We start from the raw sequence: 12,504 nt of genomic DNA, 5'->3' as shown, positions 1-12,504 counted from the left end.
AAAAAAAAAAAGTTTATTTCTGCTGTAAAGTTGGCCATTATAACATGGGGGTCTATGGGGATTAACTCGCTTTTGGAGCCAGCCTGAAGTGGCCATTTGAAGAACTGCACTTTTGCACTTCTGTGCTTATTTGCTTTATTGCCTGGAGTTAAGAAGATTGATACCACTCTCATATTTGTCTGTTCAATATGAAGCTGGCTCTGTCCAAAAATAACAAAATCTGCCTACAAGCACCGTTACATTTGACAAATTTACAAGTCATATCTCATTTGTTTAATCCATACAAAAACGGAAGAGTAAAAATGTCAATTTGTGATGTGCGGGAGTATTTCTTAGCCGAGTACAGTGACTTTCTGAAATTCAACCTCACAATGATGACAAGACTCCAAGAAGTTACTGTGCCCAGACAAGAAATAGGCTGACACAATACCCCACCTAAAATGGCAAATAGCCATTCTACACTTCAGTTTTTATACAGATTAATCAAGTGAAATATAACATGGTATTTAGTGAGCTGTAGAGGTGCTGCTAGGTGGATTTAGTTACCTTTGGACAGAGCCAGGCTAGTTGTTTCCCTCTGTTTCAAGTCTTTATGCTAAGCTAAGCTAAGCGTCTGCTGGCTCTAGCTTTAAATTGACTGGACAGATATGAGAGTGGTATCAATCAAACTCTCAGCAAGAAAGCAAATAAGCATATTTCCAAAAGATATCAAACTTTTCTTCTAATAAGTGCAATATTGAGAGAGGAACACACTTGTCTAACCAAGTGTAAACCTGGAAATTAATAATAACTAGAAGTATTTCTCATCTTGGGCCATAAACCACAGGAAAGTTGTTAAATCATCAAAGGATGCAAAATGCTGCCAAGAAGCAGGCTATCTTCAGCTGGTCTTTTATGAGCCCACTGCCAGTAAAAATGATTTCAACCCAATTAAGCTATATCATTCTCTTGTTTTTTCTTTCTTTGTATCCGCTCCATCATCCTACACATGCTGACACCTCTGCATGACGCATACGTGGAATAATGCTAACAGAGAAGGAGACAGAGAGATAGAAATAATAGCCAGTCAATGCTTGACCTATAAAAATATATGGCTAGTTGCCGAAGTGGAGAGGAAGAAGAAAGTAACACAGACAGAGACACTGAGACTGATTCTAACCATCACCAGAGTGTTACAGTAAAACATATGGACTGTAGAATCACAAATGAAAACCTGCAAGAGCACCGTGACTGTAAGAGTAACAAGAAAAAGATTTCTTACGTGAGATAAAGAGTATAGTACGTGAGAGAGAAATGTGAGAGAAATTTGGTAATAGAAAGCAGAAAGACAGAAAGTGCTATATGGGAAAAGAGCTGGAAGGAAGCAAGGCCGCAGTAACACTGAAATCTCACAGTCCTGCACCCCTCCTGTCCTCTGCCCCCTTCCCAAATTTGCTGGACCTGATATGGGGATACATTAGGTTAGCGCTGGAGGTCCCAATGCGGCTATTACCTGACTAACTCAACACTGCAGCACTGCCAGCCAGACATACACAGCCTCTGCACAGCACAGTGCAGCCTCTGTTAGTAGGACCCTACCAACGCTGGACTTACTATTCATGCCCTGGCTTGGACAGAGAGCGAGCGTGTGCATGTTTGTATGAGTACTAGACGTGTTGGTGTTTGAATTAACTTCAGGCGGCTGTTTAGCCAAACTGATTCACTGATCTAATTTATTTCATTAGGTAAGGTGTGACAAGACTGTAAAACAGGCCGCTTAGTGGATATGGACCATTTTATTAGACTTAACAGGCATCTGGGAAATAAAAGTGTATATCCAAATCTGTCAAGACTATAAATCTCAGAGCTTCCATTGCATTGTGACAAAGTTAAGAAAATATTTGAAGCCACAAGCTCAACTTGTCACTACATCTGCTCACCACGTTGTTGATATGTGTGAGGAGTTGCTGGAGGAAATCCTTCAGTCGACTCAAGTGCTGGCAGGTGTCTTTCCGAGTGTTTGGGCTGTCAGCCTGGCCCCAAGCCACTGCTTTGTCCAGCCAGAGCTGCATCTCCTGGACGTTCAGCATGGGCTCTGACATCTGCTGGAGCTGGATCAGTGGCTGCAGCTGAGACATTTAGCTGCTTGTCCAGGTGAATGTACTTACTGCAGGTGAGACAAAGAACAAGGCTGTCATCAAGCCCAAGGATAACACACAAAAAAAACCCACAAATATCTTATCATCTGTCCTTAATCATCTTTACTGTACATTGTGATCTTGACTTCACATAAAATATCATGTATAATAGCAGCATCCATAGATTTTTTTAATGAAATTCTGGGTTTTTCCAAAGTGTTTCATAGCCAACTCGCCTCAAACAAAGACCACCTCCGCTAAAGGTGCCTTGGGGAGTTTCTGACCACTAGAAGACTGCAAGCTCAATAATGGATGTAAACAATGCAGGATTTAAAATATATATTTTTACATTCAACATGTTTGTTAGACCTCAAGGATACACGCAGTGTAATTTGGTGAGAAAGGCTGTAAACAGAAACTTGTACGTACGTTTAAAAAAATACTCCACAGGGCAACTTTAACTTCAAGGAAAGAAACCAAAGGCACCATTTCACACAGCAAGTGCAATCTATGTAATGAGTGTTGCTATGTTAAGGCCATTATCTACCAACTAAATCAAATATATGCTACTACTATTACTACTACTACTACTAATAATAATAATAATAATAATTATAATAAACGTAAAACACAATCTGCAACTCTTTTGGAAATGATTGGGCATTAGGGTAGTGTCATTAAGATAAGAAAAGTTACCCTCTTTATTGATCCCCAGCAGGGAAATTAGATTGTTGCAGCAGTACAAGGACAGAAATAAATACAGATAGGCTAAGTATAAAAAGTAACAGAAATAAATAAGAGGTACTTAGACCAAAATATATATATAATATATAATATAATAAAAAAAGAAACTATACAAGAACATTTTGAGTTTAAATTATATGGTAAAGTGACAGTGGTGTGATTAATAGAAATAAATAAAAATAAATCATCAGTCAGTACATTCTTACCCAAAATAAATGTTATTGAACCTGCATTAACTATAAAGTGTAACCATAAATAAAAACACAATTTTACAATATTCCATTATGTGTAAATAATTATTAAAATTAAAGAAATATTTAGCAATAGCCTATACAATAAAACATTTATGTACTGACAATCTCTTTGTGTATCTTCCAAAACATATCTTGATAAACCAACACCAGCCTGCCAATGTAATTGTTGGGCTCTACTTTATAATGTGCATGTGTGGCCCACATCATCCCCTCATTTTCTATTAGAGCAGAAGTGGATAATACAATGGAAGCAATATTAAGTGGAAAATAAATTGAGGCATATTGTGGTAATCTTGTGTTAAACTCTTATTACCACAATCTAACGATTAAACTTTTAAGCTCCAGGCATTCAAGTCTTCTCACACACACACATCCATGAAGTCCTACTGAGAAATAAACAGCACATTCTTCACCTTTTATGATGATGGAGAGAAAAACGTGGGGGGGCAGATCACAAGGGTGTGTGTGAGGATGTGTTTTTGTGTCTGTATATAGCCTGAGAATAGTGTGTGTGTGTGTGTGTGTGTGTGTGTGTGTGTCTGTATTTGTTGTTTTTTGCCATAATGACAGGTCTGTGTGAGACACCACAGGGTTGTGTTTTATGATCACCTCGTTACACACGATTTGTTTAATGTCTTGCCATCATCTCTGCTGGAAAGCCCCTATGGCTCGCTGATGTGAATATATAAATACTCATTTTCGGGGAGAAAAAAAAGCTCAACCAAATGAGGAACAAACGCCTCTTGTTGACTTGTGTTGGGAGCTCAGCATTTAGTAAAGCAGAGGTGGAAAAGAACCGTATGCCGAATACCTAGTAACAGACAGTCACCCACAATCTCTATCACACACAGACAGTTACATGAATACACAGGCATATATACTGTACATATACTGTGCTTACACAACTTTATTGGCGCAAATGCATGTCATTCAGGCAAAAAATATATATATATACATGCACATAAACACACATGAAAGTAGTTCTGGTGTTGGCTGAACATATTCTGGAGCAGGAACGAGATGTGACGGGTCAAATATTATCTTTGAAGATTTGTTAAACTAAGCTTGTGGACTTTGGGTAAGGGTGAGTTTGCTGTTCCAATTATGAGATTGTTGACATTATTTCAGTATAATCAAATCAGTTTAACATCACTTTCTACAAATTTACTTCAGTATGTTATTTAAGAACACCTGATTAAATGAGTAATGTAAGGGTTGTCTCAATAATAGCCATAAAAGGAACAGTTTTGTCCAACTAATTTGGGCTAATGTAATTATATAGTTTTTCTTCATCATTTTGCCCCTCCAAGGCAACATTTATCACATGCCCACATGCAACCACACATCAACACATACCTGAATAAATGAGTGGAGAAACAAACAGTACAGACGCATCCAAACAGGGCTTATGCTGCGGCTTTCCTAGTCGCTAGATCTCAACAAAACTGAACACCTATTGGAGATTTTTGATCAACATGTTAGAAAGTGCTCTTGATCACCATCATCAAAAGACCAAATGAAGGACAGAATGGTGTTTCAATTGTTTAGTAGAGTTACCAAGACTTGGAGAATATATGCAAAGGAGCCGTTCTGGCAGCTTGTGATGGCCCAACATCAACTAACCCCTTACTAAAGTTGCAACTGATTGATAATTTAGTCTTTAAAATGTCAGAAAATAGTGCAGAAATGCTCATTACGGAGGTTGCATATAACAATTATTTTCATTATGATATGGTCGATTTATCATTTGGTCAATAAATGTCAGGAGAAAATTGTGAAAAATGTCAATCACAATTTACTACAACCCATGGTGACATCTTCAAATATCACAAAGGGGGTGGGCGGATCGATACGAAATATCAATACTACCGATACCGATGTCTCGTGTGGATCCTGACTAATTATTCCGACAGACACATGACGGCTGAAGAAAGAGAAGCATGTTTGGAGCTATTTCACAGCTGTGAATGTTGGGCGAGGGCAGTTTGTGCTTTTTTTTGGTAGCTATTTGCCCTAAAAAGTTTTAAAACATTCATTATTTTCAACAAGTAAATGTTTCCACTTTGTTTATTAAAAAAATCTATATTTAATGTTTGCACATTCAATTTAAAATAAAAAAAACAAACATATTTTTGTTGTATTCCTTTAAAAGTGTCCCATTTTTTATGGTAAATAGTAAATGGACTTGCAGAAGCTGCCATGCAAGGTGCCAACCTGCCCATCAGGATCTAATCTAAATACTCATTCACACACCAATGGCACAGCCTTCGGGAGCAATCAGGGGTTAAGTATCTTGCGATTGGAGGACGAACTGCTCTGCCTCTGAGCCACAGCCGCCCCATGCATGCATGTGATAAGTAATTAACAGTGGAAAGCAACATGAAAGTACATAAACCACTTTTAATGATAAAAAGTAATTGGAAGATTGGTATCAATATCGGCAATTCTGGCCCTGTATTACTTGGCAACGGATCAAACCCAAATTTTGCGGTATCTACCAACCAACTTCAAATTGCTTGTTTTGTCTGACCAAGAGACCAAAACCCAAAAATATTCAATTTAACAACACATAACACAAAGAACACCATGAAACCGGGAGAGAATGTTACTTAAATCATTTACCAATTATCAAACTAGTTGCAGGTTAATTTCTGTCAACTAATTCCTTTAACGACTAGTAATTTCAGCTCTACTCATGACAGCTTCCCAAAGTCCAAGGTGGAATATCCAGATTGCTTGTTTATCCAGGAAGCTGTCCAGGACCCAAAGATACTCAGTTGCAGTGGTGTAAAACAGAGAAAAGCAGCAAACCCTCACATCTTGAACTTCAGACTGTTATACATTTTTGCTTGATAAAGTACTTTTTAACAGTTAAAGCAGCAGTGGGTAGAATTGGAGCAAATATGATTTTAAAAAGTTATTTTCATATCCTGACAGTGGTGCATGAGGTATTTTCATTTTTTAAAACTTTACTTTTGAATGACTGTTTTTCTGTGAAAGACAAAGATACACAGAGTTGAGATACAAATAGTTGATCTCACAACTATATCTTAGATCATCGGAAGCAACAGGAGCCTAATTATGATGTGTAGGTCGCGAACGAGCCGGCTCTAAGAGCCGGCTCTTTTAAGTGAACGATAAGAGCTGGCTCCCGTCCGAGAGCCGCTTTTTTTGTTTTTGTTTTGTTAATTCAAGGCAGAATGATTGGACGATCTTCTCCGCGACACGGGCACTCCATACACTGACTGTGACTGAATGTTGTGTTAATAACGTCCGTGCGACCATTCAGGTGATGACAGACAAGGATCATACCATCAAGCAGGGAGGGGCGGGGGTGCGCTGACGGTCTACAGGTACAGAGCAAGAGGGAGAGGAGGAGAGAAAGAGAGAGAGGAGTTTGGTGTGCGAATAGCGACAAGATGAGTGACAGTCGGAAACGAAGTAGCATGTAAAATTATGGTATTCTGGAAATTATAAGGTTTAGTATAATTACATTAAATAATTTAAGTGATATATGTGCACACATACTAATCAAAAATCAAAACAGCGCTACATTTGGCTGAATTATAAAAGGCAGAAGTGGTAAAATGAAGAGCCTTCTTGGTGAGCTGAGCCAAATGATCTGGCTCACTAAAAAGAGCCTGAATTCCCATCACTACCTGTCTCCCCACACTCACTAACTCACCTATATAACATAACCAGAGGAAAAAGAGCAGAATTTGAAAATGTTTGGAAACCTTTGTTAAGAGTTTCTTGGACGTCAAGGGGCACAGTCAAATTGAAACTGCTGTGTGTTGCTGAGTGCTGTTGTTGAAATTGTTGTGTGTTGTTGTGTTTTTTTTGTTGTTGTTTTTTTTTGTTCTTCTTCTTTGAGGTATTTATTTATTTTGTCTTATCGTTTATTTTATTTGTTAGATAAGTGAAATGCATGAAATGTCATGTCTCTCTTTCTTTAAAAACATTTCATTGTATAATTGAATTATTAATATTGTTAGTCTGTCTGTATGTGTATATATGTTTATATGTCTATATGTAAAATTCAATAAAAATATTGTTTAAAAAAAACAAAAAAACTTACCTGTATAAAACGTTGAGGTGCAACAACTACACCACACCACAGGATGCCAGTATTTCCTCCACTCTAGCAGCTACACACAGTAAAACACTGTCAGCTCACTGTAAAGACACAAAACTTTAAAATACACCTGCTGTACGTCACAGTGTCGAGTTACGTCACGACTCCATGACTGCTTAGCAACCGTGACTTCAGCTGTCAGCTTGTTAGCAAGTTAATCACTCTACCTTCGTATAAATGTCAGCTACTGTAGCTTCAAATGTGGACTTACATGTAAACAAGACGTGCAGCCATCAAACTGAAGTCTTCACAGAGCAGAAGTCAGCTTTATACATTCATTATACATGTCTCTTGAGACAAGAAGACACACGTTTGTCCCGCAGATGTGACCAAACTGAACTTCCCTCTTCTCCCGGGGTTCCATGTATGGAAGAAGACTATTGGCTGAGAGATCGCGTCACCACAACTCGTCATTCTGGCGGTGCATGCTGGGAAATTGAGTCATATGGCTGTAAGATAGATAGATAGATAGATAGATAGATAGATAGATAGATAGATAGATAGATAGTTAGATAGATAGATAGATAGATAGATAGATAGATAGATAGATAGATAGATAGATAGTTAGATAGATAGATAGATAGATAGATAGATAGATAGATAGATAGATAGTTAGATAGATAGATAGATAGATAGATAGATAGATAGATAGATAGATAGATAGATAGATAGATAGATAGATAGATAGATAGATAGATAGATAGATAGATAGATAGATAGATAGATAGATAGATAGTAACTTTATTGATCCCATTCAAGTTTTCAGCATCACAGTTCCATAGTGCAAAACATGTTAGTAAAAAGGCAGTAAAAAAGTTAGTAGTTCAAAGTACAAAGTACAAAAAAATAAAAAAATACAAGGAGATGAAGAAAACTGTTAAAACTGAATATAGTGCAGGGTAACAGCTGTGATACACGACTATTAAAAAAGTGAATGTAGTGCAGAAGAGACTGTTCAAAATGAGTATAGTGCATTATTATCTGTCCTGCAGACCGTCCTCCTCGCAGTACAAGAAGAAAGTCACTGTTTTCCCACAGTGTTTCTGTGTACATTGCAGAAACAATGTGTTGACAAAATGTAAAACAAGGCAATGTATAGTGTTTTAAATAAGAAATGCTCCTTCTCCAAAGTGCATGATGTAAGACAACTGTTCATATGAAAATGATGTTTTTAACTTAATGGAAATGATGCACTGGAAGAAGCCTACATTGTCTTTCCCTGTGGGCACCAAGGAGAAAATGACGATTGATAAAAAAAAAATCAGTAATAATAACACTACAAAGAATGATCAAAAGTGACTATAAAGTTGAATCAAAGTAAGATATGTACGCATGACACCTTAACTCTTGAGTTCTTATTCAGATATAATACATTTGTTTTTCTAAATTTCTCATGTATACAACTTGATCAAAATAAACTGTCTCATTCTGAAATACATTTTTATTTTGTGTGTGGCTAAAACATTTTGCAATTAATTTATTGATGATTTTGATCTACAGGTATTTTATATGCATGGGATATTATAACTATCTCAGTAGTTGACCTGGCTTAAACCTTATCCTGAGCATAGTCTGTCACCATGCTTTCCAAACAGTCATGCAATCGTAATGGAATAATTAAATCTCTATTTTCACGTTGTCATTTTGTCAGAATTTTAAAACAGTTTGACTTCTCTAGCTGGCCTTGGTTGTTAAGATAAACAATCATCATTACACACCCCCGTCATCCACTCATTAGCGGTTCAAGGGTTAAAATGAAACTAAAAGTGCCTGGAATGCTTATGTTCTCATCTGTGTGAGTAAGTTAGATTTCAGCACCTTTTTCTGTAAAACAAAGTTACAAAGTGCTTCACAGGATACAGGTACAGAAAAATAAGAAACATACAAACAGGGAAGGTACGTCGGTAGAGATGGGTTTTGAGAAGTTTTTTGAAGCAGTTTACGGACTCAGCTGATCTTACAAAGGGGGGGAGACAGTTCCAGAGGGACGGGGCCCTAACGGCAAAAGAATTGTATGCATGTGTGTGATTCATTTCGGGAGTGAGGGTCCAGAGGGTGACGCAGAGTGCATACCGTGGGCAGGAATTCAGGGGTCCGGAGCATGTCCCTCTGGAACCCAAAGCAAACGTTGAGGGGTTCCTGGCCCACATGGCTCGAACTGACAAATCACCCAGAGGCTCCAGCCAGACCCCGAGCAGCCCAGCACAGTGCACCAGGAAACGCTTGTTTAAACATACGTAATGTCACGTGTCAGTTTGTGCATGTATGTGTATGATTGGGATCCCTGGCAGATCTGGAACACCTGGGCCCGATGCTCCACCGGATATAAAGGCCCAGCTTCCCGTGCGACTCTCTCTCTCTCTCTCTCTCTCTCTCTCTCTCTCTCTCTCTCTCTCTCTCTCTCTCTCTCTCTCTCTCTCTCTCTCTCTCTCTCTGTCTCTCTCTCTGTCTCTCTCTCTCTCTCTCTCTCCCTGCCGGCTGCCTGCAACCCCTTTTGCTTTGCTTAGCTTTTGTTGGACTTTTTACTTCACAACACCTCACATGTCATTATTCAAGCACACCCACATTGACACTACTGATTTCACTGACTATTACACTCCATAACTACATTTGATTCTTAATACATATTATTTGTCTTAATAAATACTTTATATTATTTAGCATTTTGTGTCCGTTCCTGTTTTTGTCATGGCCCACGGGCCGGGTTATGACGACATGCATTGGTGCCTGTATGAGAAAAAGATTATATGCATGTAAAGAGTGGGTTTGTGAACTGCACGCACACACTTTGCTTCTATGTCTCTTGTGCATGTATCTGAGTGAGGTCAAATGTGGTGGTGGCCTGGCTGTTACATGTAATGTGCGCCTATACCACTGGGATACTGCTCAATATGCATGTACAAGCCATGGTATGTGCTGTATGTGTGCACAGTATGAATGTTACAGTGGAACAGTACGGTGTGTAAGATGGGGAATGTGTTTAAAGTAGTCTAATGGCTCCGCATTAGACATCAGAATTTCTGTGGTAGGAAAGCCTGTGCCTGTGGATGTGTGTGTGTATGAGTTAGTGGGAGTGCGTGTGTGTGTACAGGTGTGTGCATATACGGTATGTGTGTGTGTGTGTGTGTGTGTGTGGTTTGCTGCATGTGGCCTGCTTTTCAAATAGAACATGGAAACTGTGTACGAACGTCTGTGAGGTGCAACATCTTTTTTAAGTTTTAAAATGAGCTCTCCTTTAAAATATTTTCCACCACATCATATTAGCTTTCTCAGATTCATTTGTACAGTCATCAGGCTTTTTCACCTGTACTTGCAGGCTACTTTGATTCGGGGTTCTATGGAAAAATTGAAGTGCCATTCACATCATCCCCTGCCATTATTAAGCATGTATTAACTCAATAAAGTTATGTTTAATGGTAAAGTTTCACAATCAAAAGATTGCTCTTATTTCAAAATGATTTAATGCTTATAATTATGTCAGTGTTTGGAGAACAGAACAAACAGGGAGGTGTGGACCCAAAAGCAGACAACAGGTGACAGGTGCAGAAAAAAGATTTAATAAACACAAGGCTGAGAAAACTTAGAATCCAAATGTGTCCAAAGGCAGGCAGGTAACATCAGGCGGGTAACTGGCAAACAGGTAGCACGTAACAAAACTCTAAGCAGTTAAGAAGCCAATGACAAACCAACAAAACACAAAGGACATCCATCCATCCATTATCCATAACCGCTTAGACTATCACAGGGCTGACACATAGAGACAGACAACCATTCATGCTCACATTCACACCTACGGGCAATTTAGAGTCCACAATAACCTGCATGTCTTTGGACTGTGGGAGAAAACGGAGTACCTGGAGAAAACCCACGCTAACACAGGGAGAACATGCAAACTCCACACAGAAGTGCCCCAAGCCGGGTTTGAACCTGCAACCCTCTTGCTGTGAGGCACAGTGCTACACAATGGACAGCACAGGGACTAAAGACACAAGGAAAGGATGGAGATAACAAGGGACAGGTGACAGCAGGGCTGACGAGGAAAAGGTAAAACTAATAAGGGCGGGGCAGACAATAACACAGGCGGGAAACAAACAAAGGTAGGCAGTAAAATAAGACAAGACGCAAGAAGAGAGGCCTTTCAAGCTAAAACAGGAAACAAAATGTAACAAAAACTAGCCTTGAGAAATTCTTAAAGTAACATTTCTCTTCCAAAAATGTGTGCAGTGTGTCTTTTCTTCTTTTTCTCCTCAAACTGCTGTGAATATATCTGAAAAATGTATGGCTTTATGTAAACATTCAGGTCCCCGGCCTGAAAATGACACACACATACATGTGAACACACACTTAACTTTAATTATACACATTTGATCAAACACCATAAAACTGTTCCCGACATTTGATTAAAGTACCGTCACGTAACATATTTATGTTGGTGTCTCCATCAGTAAATGTCCACTGAAGGCAGCAGTTAAAATCATAAGGCGCTGGCCCAGGTTCACCATCAGCTCCACCCTGGCTGCCTGCCTGGGCCAACATGTAGGTCAACCAGGGCTCTCCATGTGCAGGGTGCTGCATGTGTGTGTGTGTGTGTGTGTGTGTGTGTGTGTATGTGTGTGTGTGTGTGTGTGTGTGTGTGTCTAAGTCTTGTAAAAACATCAGCATATGGGTTTGGAACAAGGTCCCTGGCAATACTCGAAAAAAAAAGAGAGAGAAGGAAAGAAAAACCACGGCAAAAACTTGAGAGAGTGTGGTTTGATGCCCAAAGTGGAAACCCTGATGTTTTCGTGTGTGTATGCGTGTGTTTATGTACATGTGTGTGTTTGTCCTTGTGGCTGTGCATGTGTGTGTTGCTATGCCGATGCTTGCATGGGCACACATATGGATGCTAGGAGAAATGTAGTGTAAACCACGTGTGTTTTTACTGTACTGCTACTCTGTGATTATTACAGAGCCAAGAGACGGGTTGTCACGCAGTGGGGCAGCAACTCGTCCATATGTCTGCGTGTGTGTGTTTGCATGTGTGTATGTGTGCTTTCATGCTTGAAGTGGAGGCCTGATCACAGCCAACTGGGCGACTGCACCAGCGTGCTGTTATTTCAATGTCCAGTTGCTGTTTTTGATTTTAAAATAAGCTGAATATGGACCTGTCAAATTTGCAATACAATACAACTGAATAAACATGAAAACACATTGGTAATCATTTAATGAGTATTACTGTGGAGATATTAACTTTTAGATAAACTCAGATGATAAT

General features: G+C 39.0%; 1 protein-coding gene across 1 annotated transcript in view; it reads right to left on the bottom strand.

Moving 5' to 3' along the window:
* fancc (FA complementation group C) overlaps nucleotides 1-7,342 on the bottom strand; it is a 35,018-nt gene extending 27,676 nt beyond the window's left edge. The window contains 2 exon segments of the mRNA XM_074637653.1: nucleotides 1,920-2,146; nucleotides 7,194-7,342. Of these exon segments, the coding sequence (XP_074493754.1) occupies nucleotides 1,920-2,117 (198 nt within the window). The 5' untranslated portion in view covers nucleotides 2,118-2,146; nucleotides 7,194-7,342.
* Between the last annotated feature and the right edge of the window lie 5,162 nt (nucleotides 7,343-12,504).

The sequence above is a fragment of the Sebastes fasciatus genome, chromosome 6 (assembly GCF_043250625.1).
Source record: "Sebastes fasciatus isolate fSebFas1 chromosome 6, fSebFas1.pri, whole genome shotgun sequence".
Classification (NCBI taxonomy): Eukaryota; Metazoa; Chordata; class Actinopteri; order Perciformes; family Sebastidae; genus Sebastes; species Sebastes fasciatus.
Note: the sequence above shows the minus strand (reverse complement) of the source record. Positions and strands in the feature narration are given on the sequence as shown.